This window comes from Lipophrys pholis (assembly GCF_963383615.2).
Source record: "Lipophrys pholis genome assembly, chromosome: 12".
Taxonomy (NCBI): domain Eukaryota; kingdom Metazoa; phylum Chordata; class Actinopteri; order Blenniiformes; family Blenniidae; genus Lipophrys; species Lipophrys pholis.
In genome coordinates this window covers 18820493-18841353 of record NC_137641.1, presented here as the reverse complement: position 1 = coordinate 18841353, position 20861 = coordinate 18820493, and the positions used below count along the sequence as shown (strand labels likewise).

The window sequence follows — 20861 nt, the reverse complement described above, 5'->3', positions numbered from 1 at the left end:
ACCACTAGATGTCTTTAAATCTGAAAGAAGGGCTTTTAATTTGTAATGGGAACAGGAAGCTGTGGTATTAGGCTGCCACGTCTCCGTGCAGCCTCGGGTTGATTCACTGTTGTTTTTGGGGTGCTTTGATATCATTCAATAAGTAACCATGGGATTGTGTTGTTTCAAAGATACAATCATAAACAATTGATGGTTTTGTCGGATCTGATTTCAAACCAGTCTCCAGAGAAAAAGTTGGTTGTGACGGTTTCTACAAGCCATGAAAATGCTGACGATTTAAATGCGTCCATTTTCGAGACCTACGGGTTTACACAAAGACGGGGGACCAGGTGGACAGGGGGGCTTCACATCCACAATTTTGAACATTTGACTGCAACTACTTTCTCAAAATTGTATCATCGCGGCAACTAAAGTAAATACATCAACAATCCTGTGACACAACTACATTTTATATAAAGGTTTGGGCACTCTGACTAAAGAAACGACTGGTTTTGGATTGAAATATGTTGTCTACTTGACTTAAAGCTCTTCCAAAACTCAGTTGGTAGAGTGATTTGTCCCCATGACTTGCAGTTGTGCCCAATCTCATAATCCTGGCCTATCCATGTGTTAGAGTGTTCTTAAGTGTCCAGATTGTTTCCAATGGAGGTCGGCGTGCAAATGTAGGTGTGAATGGCGAAAGGAAAACACAAGTGAAGTCAGTGTACCATCTGATGAGCAGTACCAACTTCTCTTTACAGTTTCGTCATAGTTTACAGAAATTTACTGTACCAACTGTTTTTCATGGAGACTTGGGAGGCAAAACATCTTCTGTGGCTCTGGGGGTCTGATTCCGTTGAGGAAATGTTTCCAACAGACAGCATGTGTACCATGATATTGCGTTTGAAAGGACGTTGGTCCAAATAGGGCAAATCTAATTGAGTACGCCATAAATCTGTATTGGTGAAAGCGTAGGATTCAAGGTTTATAGGACTTAAAATGATATTTTGGTTTCTGTGAGTTTACTTCCGACCTTCATTTGTATAGTTTTTACAAGCGCCTCAACTTTAGGCGCAAATCTAGATCACTGGAATGCCCCGATAACAAAAACAACTTATTATATTTCAGCTTCAAAAGGTTCTGACTTCATAAGTGACACTACAAAACAAAGCTGCAATTACACATTTGAAAAATAGGGGATTTTGATCATCGTCACTTGTTTTAAAGTCTGTTTTTCTTTACCGTTTTAACTTTCAACTATTGTCTTCAGTTCTTTCTAATGATAAACTGAGTGCATTTCAGTTGTGAAGACATTTTCCAGAAGAAAGCCAAATAAGTGGCAGATAAATCACAAAGAAATACACACTGACAGATTATTCAGCGGTGAAACTAATCATCAAATGCAACCCTAGTCCCAAAGCACAAATGACTCGGTCCCGTGGCCTCCACTTTGCTATCTAATTTCTCAGGTTTTTCCCACAAAAAACAGCAAACTTTCTTATATCCAGCAGAAGAAATTATTCAAAACCGTGTCAGACGGACGATTAGTTGAAATAGTGCTTATGATTTAATTGATGAGGGGTTGTGAACTGTGCAGCAGGTCAGTTACATCACAGCTCACTCTTCAGCTAATCCCAAACAGTTTCATATAATGAGGAGAACTCCTCATTGTCGGTAAAGTGTCACATCAAATCAGCTGCTGAGTGTTTGGAAGGAGAAAATTAGCAGTTTTGAACGGGGAAAGCTTTTAGACGAGCGTGGTCGAAGCTCTTGCATCCATACAAACACACGCAGATCAAGATACATCTGTGTACGGTAAATAGTTTTCCATCTGTCATTATTTGTGTGGGTTTGGTAATAGACGGCCATTCTGTGAAGGATATATTTATTTATTTTTCAGTTCAGGTCAACCGCTCTCAGAGTGCTCTGTATCTCTCTACCAGCAGCTCCGGTTTGCCCTCTCTGACATTGCATTGCTCACGATGCAGTTTGTCTGGCGCAGACAAGTGCTCTCTCAGCCCGAGTCGTCCTGCCTCACTATAGATTTGATATTCAACAATTACGCAACCTGTCCCTTCAGTTTTAATTCCAGCTCAACAAAGTTTCCCTCGATAGCTGCTGGGTTTAATGGGCTTCTTTTTTTCTTTTTCTTTGTTCTCTGAACTTCATCCTGTATTCGTTTTACTGATCAAAAACATGCACAGCATTTATTTTAAAAGGAGAGCACCGATTGAAAAAGAAAAAGAAAAAGTGCCATAAAAATGAAAATAATCCAAAAGGAAATGACTCCTTTATTTCTGACTGTTTCAATTAATAATGAAAAGACCATGATGTGAAGAGCACTCTGACTCAGGAGTTTGAGAGCGCTTTCTTTTGTTTTCTCCCTCAGCAAAAAAAAAATAATTACAAAAGAAAAAAAAAAAAAATCAACATTTCACCGGAAATCTAATTAAAGATGCAAATGTGTTTGATTGTGTGTCTTGTGTTGTTTGTTGGGTTCATTTTATCTGAGACGATCAGGGAGAAAGCAGGGGGGTGCAGTTAGCAGGTGGGAATATTTCTGGAGTTGGAGCTGAACAAACCCCATGACTGATCCTCACGTCACGACGTGCTATTTTTTTTGCATAAAGTGAAAATTGAATCAAGTGCTGAAAAAGTCAACTTTGCAGATTTGGTCAAAACTGCTACCTAATTAAATAAGTTGATTGAATTCTGTTTGGGACGGCCTAAATTAAGTACTGGTACTGAGTAGTTACAAGCCAAAAAACACAAGTATTGAGTAAAAACGTAAAGATGGTTTTAAAACTTAGCAAGGACATACATTTAAACCGAATAAATATATGTTAAAACAGTACATGAAAACAGGGTGACTTGACGTGCTCAAGAAAAAATTACTTGGGATTTACTTGAGACTTTCACATGTATGACTTGGTCCCATGTCTGACGCACACATGTGGACACTTGTGGACACACACCCAAAAGAGCCTGAAATCCCTAATAAATCACTAATAAAAATAGTTAACTTTTTATAAATCTTTATTGTTTTGTGAAATCTTGAAGCAAATGGTGAGTGTGTTTCTTTTCTCCTACAAACGGGGTTTGAAGAGTTGCTCCACCACCCTGTGGGGGCAAAAACAAAGCTGTCATGGTCATTTGCACAACGCCAGTATAAAAGCAGGTGTCTGACTCTGATTGAGTACCTTTGCATCACAGACTGTGACATTTCTGTCAACCTCCTCTTTTGAGTAGTGATAAATAGTCATAAGGAAATAAGATCAGCATGAAAGATGTTTATATGCATAATCGTTCTCCAATGGGAGGTAATCGACATATCATACGGGAGGGATTTGAGGTTTAATTGTTCCACTTACAATCAGTGGCCTGACTATTTTCAGAAGAAAAGACATGTCAAAGTGTAAAACTCTCCCGAAGATGGTTGAGTGTATTTTGTTGAAGGCGGGGACGCCTTATTGAAATGAATGTGAGAAAGTGAAGAAGAGAGTCAATCAAGTGGCAGAGTACCGACCTCAACCAGGTCATCCAGGCCACTGGGCAGCTCAAAATAAGACTCCCACTCTTGTGCTGGCGGGGCATTCACCACTGTGTATTCTTCAGGTGTCTGCAAGAACAAAAATATCAAAACTGTTACAGAAATGTTCCTGGTAAGAATATTAAACCAAGTCTAACAATAAAAGGTAACTTTACCATCAGTCGCCATGTTGGGCTGTCATCACCAACCTCCTCCTGAATGAAAAAGTATTCTGTGTACTTTCCCTCTGAGAGCTGGTGGTCCGGCAGCTGGCCCAGTATCTCGACAAGCCTCATCATCTGCAGGCAGAATCACAGACGCATCAGCAGAGGTTCTCACAAGGTTTCCACCTGGTTCTGGAAACATGTTGGAACATGGCAGATCTACTATCTGATATTCACGGTGGACAGGGAAGAGGTTGTCTGTGAAGTATCAGAAGGCCAGGACTCCCCACACATCGACCGCATCGGTGAACGGGAGGCCGAGACAAACCTCTGGGGCTCTGAGAAGGAAACACAGGAGAGCTGAAGAGCTGACCAACATGGAGCCTGATCGTGTAGATGACACCAGGATGTGAGCATACCTGTACCCAATCGGCTGGATCTCCAGCCCGGGATGGACTTGGGAAGCTGCTGGAACTTCTTCCCCAATATCCACAAGCTTCACTCCAAGGGGCCTCTTCTCGGCACTGACCAGCAGGATGTTGTCCGGCTTAATGTCAGCGTGCAGGATAACCAGTCCTTTTAGAGCGTTGAGCGCCACCAGGGGGCTTCACAGCAAAACATGAGAGGATGGGTTAGTGAGGACGCACTCACAGTTTCCTCTACCGACCAGATAAGATTATTGGAGCCAATCAGATAAACCTGCTCTACGATGTTGTGAATCTCACTGAGATAAATAGGCTTGAACTCCTCCAGTTCCAGCAGGTCAAAGAGGGTGATGTCGAGCTTTTCAAAAGCCAGAGCGGTGTGCCCCTCAAAGAATCTGTCCTGGTTGGTCTGGTCGGGATCCAGGACGCTGATGGCCTCATTCATGGATGGATAGATGGATGGATGGATGGATGGATGGATGGATGGATGGATGGATGGATGGATGGATGGATGGATGGAAGGTAGACAGACAGACTTGGATATAACAGGCTCAAAAATAGCTTATATCCACAAGCTGTCAATTGTCTCGTAGCTCACTCCTAAATGATAATGTCACAGGCCAACAAGTGCAATAGTCAGTCAAGTACAATATATATGCTTAACTCTTTATGAGGATGAGGAAAGTGATCATATTTGATAAATTCTATATTTTTTCCAAATAAACAACGAAACACGAGGGAGTCGCATGGATAAAGGTTGATTAAGGTGCTGCTGTTACGTGTTGACCCTTTGACCTCTCAGTGCACCTGATTGTGTTTAACTTAGAACTGTGAATTAAAAAAAAAAAAAAAAAAGTGCTGAACCTCATAAAACTCATGCTCAAGTGTCACTTATTTGTAGGAGGTCATATTAAAGGATTCCAATCCTTCACAATAACCCAGTAAGAAATCATTCAAATTTCTTATTTCATTTCTTTTCTTCCTAAGGCTGGGCTGCGACTAGATAACACACATGCAACAGATAACACACACTCATCTACTGTTGTCTGACAAAGTTATGTAATTACTTGGACTTCAGAAAACACAAGATACTTTCATCCATGAATGTAACAGAGTTCGTACACATCTGGATCGCATGGTTGGGTCAGCAGAAAGACACGCTGATCTTTGCACACACTGACATGTCCGTCCTCGACAGGTGACAGGTGACAGGCAATCTCTTGTCCCATTGAGTTCAGGCAGCGCATACATCACATCAGGTGGACCGCGGGGGACGTTGGGTGTTTTTCGATGGCCTTATGTTGTGTGCATTCCACACCTGTGCAGCCTCATCCAGCTCGTCCTGTTGAAAAGGTGAAAGACAAATAAATAAATAAATAAATAAAATACATTCAGCAGTAATAACCCACAAATAGGTAAAATATTACTTTTCACACAGTTTCACAGTCTTGGCGAATACAAGAGATTCAACTTCAGGATTACAATCCACCCAGCCTCACAAACACACACACACACACACACACACACACACACACACACACACACACACACACACACACACACACACACACACACACACACACACACACACACACACACACAGTAAGACTCACCTGGATGAGTCCCATGCAGCAGAACTGAAGTAGACTTTTGTCCAGAAAGCCTCCATCGAACAGCTCGTTGTTTCTGAGGATCTTTCTCTCACACAGTCCATGTTCTCTGCATTTGTCGCACATCCACCCGGATACCGTGAAGTCACCCGGAGTATTGCAGTTGGTTGCTAATGCAGTCTTCTTTACGGCGGTTGTGTCCCCGTGAGCGAAGTATCCTCTTCACCCGTCTGTCACTGATGTGAATGTTGTGCCGACTAGCAAGCAAATCCTTAATATCTTTATATTTTAACCCGATTTCAAAGTCAAAACCGATGAACGGGCGAATACCCTGGTCTGCGGACGACTCCATTGTGATGAACTCTGACCCGGAAGCATGGCTAATTTGCATATGACATCACAAGATACCAAGATGAAAAATTGACGAACTTTAACGTGAAAAGAGACATAAACCTCCTCCTCAACGGGCAACTCTTCATTTTGGTGTTGATTCGAAATAGTAGTGGATAGTGTGCATATTTCTTTTTGACAACTACAAAAACGCAGCATCTCCTGCTAGAGAATGGACCAGGTTAGTCTGTTTTAACAATACTTTGCATGTTTTGACTTGCTTCTGCTCCAACTGTCCAACCAATTTGAACCATTCGAGTATCAAAATGTGCAGCTTTTTATTTTTTAAGACAAACATGCATAACTTTTTAATATCTCTTCCCATTCCCATAATCCCACATCTGAGCTCCTTGCACATTTTCTTCCAATGTGGTTTTCATACTGCAAATGGCTAATAAACTGAAATGGAATTTGATACTGATATTTAAAAAAAATATCAAACAGTTAAACATCATGTCCCGTGTTTAATGATTCATTAAAATATTTAAACTTTTTCAAATATTTCCTTTGGAAACGGACGGGGAAAAATGTATAAAACACATAAAGATGTGTCATTATTCAGTCCCAGTTGTCGGTTTTCAACCATCGACCCAAATTAAATTTGACACACCTGATCTATTTCCTGTTTTTTTGTTGTTTTTGTTACATATTAAAGGTAAAATGATACATAAAAGTGCATGTCCTCTTCATCCTAAGCAGATTTCAATGAGCGGCAGCCGCCAGATGTTCACCTTGATAGTAAGTATGATGATTTGCCCGTCATACACAATGTTTACAGAAAGCACTGCGTGGCACTTTGTGATGGAAGTCAGTGGCTGTTACAGTTTTATAAATGTTGCGCCCTCGGGTGGCTGTTCTGATAGGGTTCAGGGTATTTGCAGTAACTCACACACACCAGGAATACACAAGTAGGCTAATCATTTGTCTCATTATTCTCTTCACCAAGGTGTTCCTGTCCTGGTGTAACTCTCAGCGCCTAATGCAGGCACTTAAAAGGATGTGGACCCGGGACTTCCTTTGGGCCTTGTTTGCAGAATACTCGGCCACTTTCATCCTCATCGTCATGGGTCTGGGCTTCACCATCAACCCGGGCGAGGGGAGCCTCCTGCCCACCGACCGCATCCTCATCTCTGTGTGCTTCGGCCTCAGCATCACCATCTTGGTGCACTTTTTTGGGCCCATCAGCGGTGGGCACATCAACCCAGCCGTCACTGCCGCCATGGTAGTGACGAGGAAGCTGAGCCCGGCGAAGGCTCTATTCTACGTACTGGCTCAGTGCCTGGGGGCGGTAACAGGTGCGGGGATCCTGTACTTCATCACGCCGCCAGCTCAGCGGGGGTCCCTCGGCGTCACCACGGTGAGAACTCCACCTCGCCTCAGAGAATCGTGAGCACGACCACTATTCTCCTCACTGATTGGACAAATGTTTTGTTTATAGGTAAACTCGGACATCCATGTGGCACATGGATTTGTGGTGGAGATCATCATCACCTTCGTGCTGGTTTTAACCGTCCTCGCCAACTGTGACCCCAAACGGACCGACCTGAGGGGCTCCGCCAGCTTCGCCATCGGCATTGCTGTGGCAATAGGTCACTTATTTGCAGTAAGTCGATGTTTAAGCTGTTCAAATCAGATTTAGCCCGAATCGATTGACTTCCACTTGGAATATTTGAACATCATGGTGTTTGAGAATATTTTAGAGTAGTGACTTTCTTGTATTAAAAAAAACCCCCCAATATATCAGTTATATAGGATTAAATGGATTAATATCCCATAAAACATCTTAACAAGACTCAATTCTCACTGGATTACGGTAAACTAATCCCTCCACATTTCAAGGTACTAAGGTTACTATATTGACATTCATACACTGCCATTTACATGCATGAAACAAATCCATTCTTATGTGACTCTGTATGAAAATTAAGTTTCTTTTTGGAGACAATGGAAATTCCTCAACAGCCATTTTTGCGAGGGGAAATCGCTGTTCTCTCTCATACAGCTCGTGTAATTTCTTTCCCTGAGTGCTCGACAAACGCATGCAGCGTGTTCATATAATACAGTTTATTTACTCTCCATTCCTCAAGATTTAACATATTCCATAAAGCAGAATAGGACATGAGCTTATTCTTCATTCTGCAGCTTGAAAAGTGAAAATGCAGTATTTTTTTCTGTTGTAGATTCCGTATACTGGAGCCAGTATGAATCCGGCTCGGTCATTCGGGCCTGCGATGGTCACAATGAACTTCCAGGACCACTGGGTAAGACATGGAGCAGATTATCAGAGCAGATTAGGCACTAATCATTCCGCTGGACGATTGAATTGAAAAAGGTTTAGCTTAGGCTAATTTTGTCAGTGTGTTGATTGAGAGAAAACCCAAACAAGTTACAAAGATTGTGAAGACCTGCTGTGATGGTTTTATGTGCCTACTCCAAACCTGTGTTGGAAGTTTGTTGACTCTAATGGTGATTATCCATTACGCAGTTCTAGCACTACTCCACTCGACTCGCCTCAGTTTCAGTGGTTTTCCATTACAATATAGTCTAGAAAAGTACCTGGTATCAGGTACTAACAAGTAATGGAAAAGCCGAAAAAATCGAGACGAGCCGAGTAGAAAAGTGGAGAGGAAAATGGAAAAGTCCCATAAATGTACTATTGGAGTGTGTGTTGAGTTCACCCACAGTCATCTCCGGGTATAGATGATGGACGGATGCTCACCCAAGGGTTGGTCTTCCTGGTTTTTGACAGGTCTACTGGGTGGGACCCATCCTGGGGGGCCTCCTGGCCGCCATCCTGTACATGCTCCTTCCCGACTTCGAGACGACCCAGAGACGACCTGAAGTTGCAGACGTTGAGATAGCACTTGAGGTTTTAAACCATCGACCCCAAAAAATTTGACACACATGATCTATTTTCTGTTTTGTTTTTGTTTGTTTTTTACATATTAATGGGGAAATGATGCATAAAAGTGCATGTCCTCTTCATCCTCAGCAGATTTCAATGAGCGGCAGCCGCCAGATGTTCACCTTGATAGTAAGTATGATGATTTGCCCGTCATACACAATGTTTACAGAAAGCTCTGCGTGGCACTTTGTGATGGAAAGTCAGTGGCTGTTACAGTTTTATAAATGTTGCGCCCTCGGGTGGCTGTTCTGATAGGGTTCAGGGTATTTGCAGTAACTCACACACACCAGGAATACACAAGTAGGCTAATCATTTGTCTCATTATTCTCTTCACCAAGGTGTTCCTGTCCTGGTGTAACTCTCAGCGCCTAATGCAGGCACTTAAAAGGATGTGGACCCGGGACTTCCTTTGGGCCTTGTTTGCAGAATACTCGGCCACTTTCATCCTCATCGTCATGGGTCTGGGCTCCACCATCAACTGGGCCGCAGGCGAGGGGAGCCTCCTGCCCACCCACCGCATCCTCATTTCTATGTGCTTCGGCCTCAGCATCACCATCTTGGTGCAGTGTTTCGGGCCCATCAGCGGTGGGCACATCAACCCGGCCGTCACTGCCGCCATGGTGCTGACGAGGAAGCTGAGCCCGGCGAAGGCTCTATTCTACGTACTGGCTCAGTGCCTGGGGGCGGTAACAGGTGCGGGGATCCTGTACTTCATCACGCCGCCAGCCCAGCGGGGGTCCCTCGGCGTCACCACGGTGAGAACTCCACCTCGCCTCAGAGAATCGTGAGCAAGACTACTATTCTCCTCACTGATTGGACAAATGTTTTGTTTATAGGTAAACTCGGACTTCCATGTGGCACCTGGATTTGTGGTGGAAGTCGTCATCACGTTCGCGCTGGTTTTAACCGTCCTCGCCACCTGTGACCCCATATGGACCGACCTGTGGGGCTCCGCCAGCTTCGCCATCGGCATTGTTGTAGTGATATTTCACTTTTTTGCAGTAAGTCGATGTTTAAGCTGTTCAAATCAGATTTAGCCCGAATCGATAGACTTCCACTTGGAATATTTGAACATCATGGTGTTTGAGAATATTTTAGAGTAGTGACTTTCTTGCATTTAAAAAAAACAACAATATATCAGTTATATAGGATTAAATGGATTAATATCCCATAAAATATCTTAACGAGACTCAATTCTCACTGGATTACGGTAAACTAATCCCTCCGCATTTCAAGGTAATAAGGTGACTATATAGACATTCATACACTGCCAATCACATGCATGAAACAAATCCATTCTTATTTGACTCTGTATGAAAATTAGGTTTCTTTTTGGAGACAATAGAAATTCCTCAACATCCATTTTTGCGAGGGGAAATCGCTGTTCTCTCTCATACAGCTCGTGTAATTTCTTTCCCTGAGTGCTCGACAAACGCATGCAGCGTGTTCATATAATACAGTTTATTTACTCTCCATTCCTCAAGATTTAACATATTCCATAAAGCAGAATAGGACATGAGCTTATTCTTCATTCTGCAGCTTGAAAAGTGAAAATGCAGTATTTTTTTCTGTTGTAGATTCCGTATACTGGAGCCAGTATGAATCCGGCTCGGTCATTCGGGCCTGCGATGGTCACAATGAACTTCCAGGACCACTGGGTAAGACATGGAGCAGATTATCAGAGCAGATTAGGCACGAATCATTCCGCTGGACGATTGAATTGAAAAAGGTTTAGCTTAGGCTAATTTTGTCAGTGTGTTGATTGAGTTACAAACAAGTTACAAAGATTGTGAAGACCTGCTGTGATGGTTTTATGTGCCTACTCCAAACCTGTGTTGGAGGGTTTTTTTTACTCTAATGGTGATTATCCATTACACAGTTCTAGCACTACTCCACTCGACTCGCCTCAGTTTCAGTGGTTTTCCATTACAATATAGTCTAGAAAAGTACCTGGTATCAGGTGCTAACAAGTAATGAAAAAGCCGAAAAAATCGAGACGAGCCGAGTAGAAAAGTGGAGAGGAAAATGGAAAAGTCCCATAAATGTACTATTGGAGTGTGTGTTGAGTTCACCCACAGTCATCTCCGGGTATAGATGATGGACGGATGCTCACCCAAGGGTTGGTCTTCCTGGTTTTTGACAGGTCTACTGGGTGGGACCCATCCTGGGGGGCCTCCTGGCCGCCATCCTGTACATGCTCCTTTCCGACTCTGAGACGACTGAGAGACAACCTGAAGTCAAAGCAGCACTTGAGGAAGTCCATTTGGAGGAAATGCAGATTGGGGATGAGGTGCTGTCCTCGTCAGGAACAGGAAATAGAGATCAACCTGTAGAGCATCACCTCAGTCAAACTGACGCCCCCCCCCCCGCCTCCCACACCCCACTCTGGATTAGTGTTGGAGTCAGTCTATGTTCAGAATGACTAATAAAAGCAGATAACTTTTTCCTTGTGATCATTATTAAGCACATTACAGATCGGTAGCAGTGTAAGACTTGTAGCACCGCTCCCAGCAGCTCCACCGTCACAGCCGTGTAACACTGCACTCCATCTTCAGTGCATTAGTCAGGGAAACTTCAAATGCTGCTTTCATTCAAACTTTATTTACTATGTTTCCGCATCTACATGATGACTTCTCTTTTCCTGTTCTACTTAGCAGTTTTATATTAAAAACTTTGATGAACAAGGATTTTTATTTTGAAGGACTTTGGGCTCTTATTTTGAAAGCCAGTTCACCCCTATGCCTAGCTAAACACCTAATATCCATTTGGAAGTCTACATTGGAATTTTTGATAAACAAGGGCTTTTATTTTGAAAGAGTTTGGGGCTTTTATTTGTAAAGTCAGGACATGCAGGTTAAGTGGTCACAGTTAATTGACATGGTATTGCATAAGTACATATTTTGGAAACAACTCCTCAGAATCCACATTGTTCGGGCAAATATCTTGATAAAATTGTCATTTCCTGAGAGGAAAATCTGTTGTCTTTCAGTCTGTGTGAGTTTCAAAGCAGTCAGATGTAGACTTTAGACACTAGGAGGCACAGTTTGACGCAGATGCACGATTCTGCTCCATCTGACAAAGAAATCTTCATTGACACAGACCCGCATATGCCCCTGGTTCAGAGTTTTCATGAGCACGCCAAACCTGTAGGGGGCAGTGTACCGAGAAGCACAATGTCATGATAGCCAATCAGACTCCTGGAAAATAAATCAGATGTGACATAAATGTCCGCCTACCCCTCTTTAGATGCAAACGGAGACATTGAGTTTTTCTAAATCTCCACTGTGGCGAGAGTTTTCAGAAATCATCATTTGTGGTGACTCGTGGCTGCGTTGATGTGTAAACGTAAGGCTCAAACGCAGAGAATTATCACAGCTCTCTATTTGTTTCACTAGGAGGGTTCTAGTAATCCTACCACAGTTTGGCATACAAGTTAAGAGAAGTAATTATACTGTGATTATTAAACGTGTTGATTTTATTCACTCACTCGCTGCCAACAACAGCTTAAAATCAAATCGAGGCTTACCGACCTTCAGGCTGCGGACTTACAGCGAGGCTGTGTTTCGAATGCAGGGAGAACTTCGCAACAACGCCGTGATCAAACTGTTTCAGTGAAGCTTCATAATGGATGCTTTTGCTAAAGCAGGTCAATGTGAGACAATCTGATCAGATGAAGAGCACGTTAACTCCCATCCATCTTCTATACCACGACTCAAGGGAGAAGAATGCTTTAATTCACACCCACAGGCATTAAAGTATATACAATTAATTGCATGTTATGTCCCGTGAAACACATGTTTTGGGTCTGTATTAGGAAACACAGTAAGTTTGGGAACATTCAAACTGCACAGAATGAAGCCGCAGATTGTAGACGGTGAGAAGTCCCCACACACACACACACACACACACACACACACACACACACACACACACACACACACACACACACACACACACACACACACACACACACACACACACACACACACACACACACACACACACACACACACACACACACGTCAGATGAAAAGCTCTCAGCCCGGCCAGAATCCACCTGCTGTCTGTAACGTCGGTCTGATTCATGCAGAGCTGCAACCGACTGGAGAAAAGTGGACCGAAGTGGTTACTTTGAAGTGCAGAGTCCAGGAAAACGTCTATCACGAACGTTTCTTCTGAGAAAAACTCAACTCGGTTGAATCTCAGTGGAGGCACACGGAAACTTAATGAGAGGTTTGTCAACAAAAACAACACGGGTTATGTTTTAGGTGGAGCTTAGTATGCAAAGTAAAATGCAGATAAGGTTCTCCCGATACTCGATGGAGTCGTTTTACGGCGCTTTATCTTTCTGTCCCAGAAAAGGCTTTGGAGCCATAATCTCCACGCACATTCTGCCTTCTGCACGTTGCTTTTCTACTTCGATCTTTCTTTTCCTCCACCCCCCATTGAAGTGGAATGCCAGATTAGCATTGAGCGTATGCAAACATCTCAGGCTGTTAATATTCAACTGTGATCTGAGCGGGACAATCAACAGCAAGTCCTAATTGTCCAGAGGTTTCCTCCCACCGCAGCCTTTCCCTGTTATCCACATGTGGCAGACGCAAGCTTGATGGAGAAATTGTTGAGTGGCAGCGCACAGGGAAATGAGGAAACACAGTTTGTTTACACTGGTAGTTACAGTAGTCACTTCCTCCGAGTCTCTAAAGGTCATAAGAAAGCTCTGCAAAGCACTTCCCGGGGCTACAAAGCTGCAGAGGATGAAAAGTCACGTCTGTCTTTAACACTGAGGGACACTTATGTATTTAACATATCACAAATCAGAAAATATGTAGTTTGGTAATTTTACATAAGTGATTTCTTGTGTGTAAGCAGCAGACGGTCTTTCTATTCGATTAAAGTCAAAAATTTCATACAAAACCAATGTGAAGATAAACTGCTGCTCAAATTATATGTCGTTTCTGACAAATGGAGGGTTAAAAACAAAACTAAGACAATAAGAGTGTAAATAACTTTCAGGGGGGGTTTTAGTGCAGTGTTTCGCTCGTGCAGCCATTTAAATGAGAAATAAATTATGCAACCGAAGCAACACATGTAACCTGCTTTGCTGCACCATTCCAGAGGTGCTCCGGAGACACATGTGGCTCTCGGGCCACGGGTTAAAGGGGTTAACATGTTTGTCTCGCCTCACATCAAGAAGGGTGGAATCTGACTCGAGGGTCTTTCTGAGAGGAGGGTGCAATTTCTCTGGGTACCCCAGGTATGCTTAGACTTAAAAGGAAATAACAAAACTATCAAAATATATATTTATATAGAATATTTCTGGCAACCAACAAGAGTTGTCCAAAAGTACTTAAGTACAGTATATAATGAACAGTTACCATTTTGAGGAGCACATGTTTTTTGCAGATTTGGATTTGACCCTAAATATTTCAAGAAATAAATAGTGAGAGTTTAAACTTCAGTTAAAGAACAAACAGATGAGGAATAGATGTAAAAACTGGGATCCAAAGGCAATAATGCGCATAACTGTTCTCCATAGTCGTACCTCTATAGTTTTCTATTGGAGCCAGTCTGTGTGTTTAATACAAATGATGAATTGATTCCTTCTTCAACATAAAAATAAAAGAAACATTGTAGTGAAAAGGTCAGTACCTGATCCTCAGAGTTCTCTTGTTGCTGCCTCCAGCCTTCTGGTACCTCATGGGGGAGGGCCGGCCAAAACTGTGAAAATCACTGGTTTCGACATTATAATACGATGGACTGTGAAGTAGAAGTACCAACCCACATGGCTTTTTGAATGAATTATTCCCAAAACTCATTCAGTAAGAAAGAAGTTGATTAAATAAAAGTCCACTTGACACAGACCGAGCCGAGTTTCCCATTAAAGCAGCTTTCCATAGAAACAAGTAGGGAAGCAGAATGTGCGCTCTGGTAAAAATCAAAAGCAACAACTAATGTGGAAACATGCCACAAAAACCTTTTTCAGCCATCCAACGGCACACATGGCACTGATAATACTCATAATAAATAACATAAAGATGCATATGGAAATCAGCCCCCATGAAAGCATTGAACAACAACCACAAATGAGCTCGGCCACTCTGAGACGGAAATCACTACACGTGCCAATCACAACGTCTATAAGTGACACTTCCGCAGAAACAGGGAAAGGAAAAATGTTTGAGAAGGTGCGTTTCCTATACAACAGTCTGTGGGTGGCGAGTGGATCAGCGAGAAGGATTTTCCACTCACAGGTAAAGGCCACAGATCTGAAACCGGACAAGAGCTTAAGTACAAGATGATTAAAAACAAAATGCACTCAGTGTGTGTGAAACAATATGAACATCGTTCATTTGAAGCTGCGTCTTGCTCAGGTATTGATAGTCGACCTTTACCGAATGATGGCGCCACTGTATGTGCTGCAACATTTTCCTTTCCTTGAGCAGAACAAGATGTCCAGTGCAAGGTTCCAGGGTTCTCTGTTAGCTGCCATGTTCATGTCCAAGATACTGGAATTAAGGAAGTTGTGAAAGTAATAAAGTTGCATCAATGAACTCTTGCATTGCTTTCGATTGTCTCTCTCAGTCAGAGCCGTCCTAATGATACACCCTCCTGATTCTAGTAGTGTGAGGCAACGGTAGACACCAGTCGTATCAGGAAAATCTTTCATTTAAATGATAAGATTGAAAGTAATAAGAAGCAGAAACAAAGTGCCAACAGACTTTCTGCTCATTCATCACAGGTACTGTGGGTACATCCTGATGTTACACACACGTACAACTTTTGATGACATCAATAGTGAAGCTCAGAAGACAAAAGACTGAGAGACAGCAGCTCTGCAACTCCCCAACTGCTGTTCATGGAACGACACCAAAATAGCAGAAATTCTACCACATTCATGAGACTAATAATTTCCAAATAAGTTATTGCAAACGGCGGGATTACATTACTTCATGAGGGATTTTCCGCAACCCTGCTCACACCGGTACTCCTAATATTCTTAGAAAATAACCCTTCAAACCCTTTTGGTTTTACTCTTGAAATCGACTCAGTTGGACTTTTGTCTGCAACACGTTGGTCAGTTTGAAGATTGATCAGTGACTGCTGAGCAGCGACGAGGGTTTAAAGTCTCTGTTTGAATTAAATAAATAAATAAACACCACAGAAACAATCAATCTTTGATTTCCTCTTAAATGCAGTGAAGAAGTGCCAAAACAATACTCCAAATCGTACTTGGGTACAATAAAAAAGTATGTAAATGCTGAAGAGGCGTCGTTTCTCCTGCTGTGACAGACGGTAAAGTGACATTTTCTGCTCTGAACTTACAGAAATCCTTCATTTCAGATTGACAAGAGCAGACATTGTCATGCACCTCTTTACGTGCTCTGAATTTAGATGTTGATTTTTTTTTTTACTATCGAATACACAATTGAATCATTGTGCGGTTTATAATCACCAAGGCTCACTCAGGGAAGTCGACATGCTTCCTTTAGGAATTTGTTCTGTAGTATAGATCTTTAAAAGACCGTTGTGGTTTTATGTAAATCAAACACAAAAAACTGTATGATGCCTGGATTCAGACGAGACCCAATGAAGCGGAAACTTGTCAACTTGGGAAGATGTCGAGGTAAGAACCTGGCAGAGAGAAGACACAAACATCTGGCTCCCCTCTTTAAAATATCATCAAATTCAAATAAAGACTCAGAGCAAATAGAGCTGAAAGCGAGAACAAAAGGAAGTAAATCACTGTCACATATGTTGCAGGAGTCGTTAAGAAACTCTTAAAGAAACATGACATCCTCGTAAAGCCGGAGGTAAAACACTTTAGCCTATGCAGAGCATTGCTGATCAATGCAGAGCGAATAGGCATGAAAAAAATGTTAGAGTTATTCCACTAGGAATTCAGTCTTTCATTCATCTTCCACACCATTTGTCCAAATTAGGGTCACAGCATGTTGAAGCCAATTCAGCAGACGGTTGTGCAAAGGCAGGTTACAGCCACTTCATCACAGGGACCAACACAGAGACAGACCAGCACACACAATCTTTCACACAGCAGGCAGTTTCAGGACACCAAATTAACTCCAAATGGATGCATTCTAGCGAGGAAAGTGGAAGAACATGCAGACTTCACACAGTAAGGCCCCGGGGGTTAATTAATCCCAGACTTTCTCACTGTGAGGTGATAAAATAGTAAAATATTTTTTTACAACTGTGATTGTGTGGCTTTGTCAGAGAAATACCACCCTATCCATATATTATTACAGTATTGGCTGCAGTTATTACATTTTAATAGGATTTTTTCTAACGCCACGTCTCTCGTATGATAACTTATTACAATGTTGGTAAAATTATTTTACCATGTTGGCTCAAAAACCTGATTACACTGCTGGCAAATTATTACATTATGGGCTTTATTACATATTAAACAGGCCATACTTATTACATTATTGGTTGTTGGCAGGTATTTTACACAGTTTGTCTCTCCAGGTGCAGAATCAGCAGCAACGATCATGTGACCGTGACAATACAGAGGCCGCAGAAAGACTTAATCCAGAAATAATTCCGGAGAAAGGAGGCTGCATGTCTGAAGAAGCATGTGTTTCTACAGAATGCTGATCAAGGCCTTTGTTGTTTTGTTTTGGCTGTTTCTGTTTTTACCTCCAACCAGTAAACAATTAACTGAGCATGACGACTGAGGCCTCCGATTCTGTCACAATCAGCACTTCCTACATGCTGATGTGGAGGTTTTTCGGCTCCCTCGCACAGCCCAGCTGGGAGCACAACGCACCAACCAGTTCAAGACCTGAGTGAGCCCCCGAGCCTTTTCTTACGCTGGGTCCTATATGGCCAACGTTACTTTGTGCTGCAGTGAGCAAGATTGTGAGGGATGGACGCTCCGGGGGACTTCAAACAATTCTAACCTGCCCTTTTGCTTCTACGCTGATGTTCTCAGTGCTGGAAGAGCTGATTATGAGGTTTAGTCTTTTACTCTCACACACACTCCCAATATGTACTAAAGAAACTTTATTTGTGTGAATAGTTTTTGTTAGATTTCATGCACATAAATTTGATTTTTTTTGGTGGTTAAGTGGATTTCAGTCTCGCCTCAATCGGAATATTCTCAGTTCAATGTCTGTTCAACTCTGCATGTTCTCCCTGTGCTTGTATGTCTTAGGTGCACGTACATCGACTGTATGCGTCTCTCTCTATTTGTTCCTGCAACATGTGCAACTTCACTCTTACCCCCATGTGCATGTAGTGCAAGTGAAATGGATGGATCATTCAAACTGAGATTTACTGTCAAGGTATTGAGTTTTACAAAAGGGCTCGTCTACACAGAAAACCTCAAGAACAAATGTGAATGTTTGACTTTTTGTGACTCAAAGAAACATCAAATACAAACTGTGAGTGTGAAAGTTGTTTCGCGTGAACTGTAATGCATCCCTGCTTGCACAAGAGGTCAGTGTGGTGCTGGTTTTACTGTGATGTGTTGAATCACCTGTGTAGAAGAGATTTTGAACTCCATTCAGTTCACTTCCTGTTTTAGTCCTTTAAAGAGAGTTCAGCAAAATAAATTAGTAAAGATCAACATTTTATATCATTTCAATGAGTAGAATCAGCTGCAAAATACACAACTGACCATCGATCGCTCATCTTTCACAAGTTATCACCTAAAATATTCTCTTAATGACATGGACAACTCAATGTGTAAAACTACATTGCTATTTCTGTCACTGGTTGTGGGTTCAAAGTCTGTCATTTCAAAACCCAAACAAATGTAGACAGTGTGGTATTATTATTAACTTTAGTAGAGATGTATAACAAAGGAAAAAGTAACACTTACAGAAAATACAGGTGAAGCCATTGAGGGTTTGTCTTCACCATTTATATGTTAAGGTTTAAGAGCGTGAGCCACACAGTACCGCTATAGGCTCCACTCACACTGTCACTTACTAATTAGTAGTTTCTGGTTGGATTCCATAATTCCGGTTTTGCACTGAAGCAAATATTTATCCCTTTAAATAAGATTCACTTTTGCATTTTACATTGAAATTGATTATTGTTTCAGTTTTATTCTCCACATATTTATTTTGATCATGATTTCCTCTCAAGAATAAAGGAGAAAAAACAATGTCAGGGAAAGAGCAAGAATCAAAAATTAGATCAAATATCACTTGCAGATATTTGCAGAATGACAGTGTATAATTACAAGTTCGTGAATATTTCAGACACATTAAGCCAGCCTTTAAAAATGTCTCAATACAAAGAATTTCACGGCATGAAATCTTTAAACCTGAAGCAGAAGAATGAAACTGCTGTTGCAGATGTGAACAGAACACGATGGGACATTCAGCCTCTCCTGAGCTTCACACAGATGTGACGGTGCACAGCGCCCACTAGTGACCTTCTTGTGTAACTGTAAAATAAACCTCAACACAATGACGGCACCACAGGGATTACAGAAAGGCAATAATAGTTTTATTCAAATGATTAACAAGGTACAGTATGTATAGAATAAGTAGTTTTTAGGTCGCTGTTTCTCACAGAGGACCTTCCATGCTATGACGATACGGCGCTATGCGTTCAGAAAGTTGGCATGCATTCAGGGGAAAAGAGCCCCCAAAGCTCTCGATAAAAACAATGACACGACAGCATGAAAAACCATTTGTGAACAATAAAGGTTAGTCACTCAGCCTGCCTTGTGTCGCCACGAAGGGCAGGCGCATTGAAACAAACTACAAGTTTAAATATTGGATGTAGAAAAGTTTTATCTTACAGGTTTTTTTTCTTTCTTGTGGCGTCCTCTGTCACCCTGCATTCACACTCCACACGGCCCTTTAGTTGATGCTCACAAAAGTCCCTTTATGTCAGAAATGGGGATTTGAGAGGCAACATTTTACACAACATGAATGAATTATTTGCCGTCATCATTTGGGAATTGCACTTCAAATGCTTGTTTGTTTTTTTTTGTTTTTTAAATCTGTGGAAATCTTAAACCGACATGTGTCGGCATGAGTCAAAAGCCAGAGTTTATTTGCTTACACACACTTTTTGCCAGCAACATTTAATACAATAAAAATGACTTTAAAAGCACAATTTCCATACTTGATGGCGATGATGTTCGAAACTTATTTGCAGATAAGTGTGGGGGTAAACATGTTAGCCGAGTTTTGTTCTCTTGTAAACGCTCCCAACTGGGAAATGGGATGTTTCCAGCTGGTTCCCAGCTCCGTGAACGCGCCGTCTGTGTTCCAGTGAGAGGATAGTGATCGATCAGCCACATACAACGAACAGTCTGCATCCAGCCACTGAGTGCGCACGCTGTACATGACAATCTGACAGGGCGTACTGTTGCACCATTAAGATACATCATGTGCATAGTACTAGTCGTAAAAACAGACATACCGTAGGTACAGTTCAAAGTGACATGCAAATAGTAAGTAGAAAATAATTCCAGTCCCTTTTATTTTACATTCAACACACAAGTGCTGAAGTAATTAGTGCGTGGAAGCATTTAAAGTTAGAATCAATCTTCAGTCAATATTTGAGGTTGACAGGACAAATGTTAGGTGATTATCTATTTATACTGACGCTCACGTCTTTGGGGGGGAAACTGCAATGAAGGGAACCGAAGCGGGTAGAGAAAAGTAGTTCAGAAGAAGAAATATTTGCAGAGTGGCCTGCACCGCCAGCCAAAAGATGACAACACGTTTTTAACTCCTACGGATATGTCATGCATAGATTTGTACCGAACGTCTGCATCTGCACTATGCTGCCATCGTGTCATCCTCACACCAGTCACCAGCTCTAATACTTCAATCACTGGATTTCCTTTTTCTATACAAAATCATATAT

General features: G+C 41.9%; 2 protein-coding genes across 2 annotated transcripts; both read left to right on the top strand.

Moving 5' to 3' along the window:
- Positions 1-7094: 7094 nt before the first annotated feature.
- On the top strand, positions 7095-8996 carry LOC308118271 (aquaporin-4-like; the record flags this gene model as incomplete). The annotated part of the gene is made up of 4 exons (XM_080477621.1): positions 7095-7454; positions 7536-7700; positions 8278-8358; positions 8847-8996. The coding sequence occupies 4 exons, from the start codon at positions 7095-7097 to the stop codon at positions 8994-8996; spliced, it is 756 nt and encodes a 251-aa protein (XP_080333747.1).
- Positions 8997-9391: 395 nt separating this feature from the next.
- LOC308118270 (aquaporin-4-like) lies at positions 9392-15532 on the top strand (the record flags this gene model as incomplete). Its single annotated transcript, XM_080477620.1, has 5 exons — positions 9392-9757; positions 9839-10003; positions 10580-10660; positions 11146-11331; positions 15449-15532. 5 exons carry the CDS (start codon positions 9392-9394, stop codon positions 15530-15532), a joined length of 882 nt encoding a protein of 293 aa, XP_080333746.1.
- Between the last annotated feature and the right edge of the window lie 5329 nt (positions 15533-20861).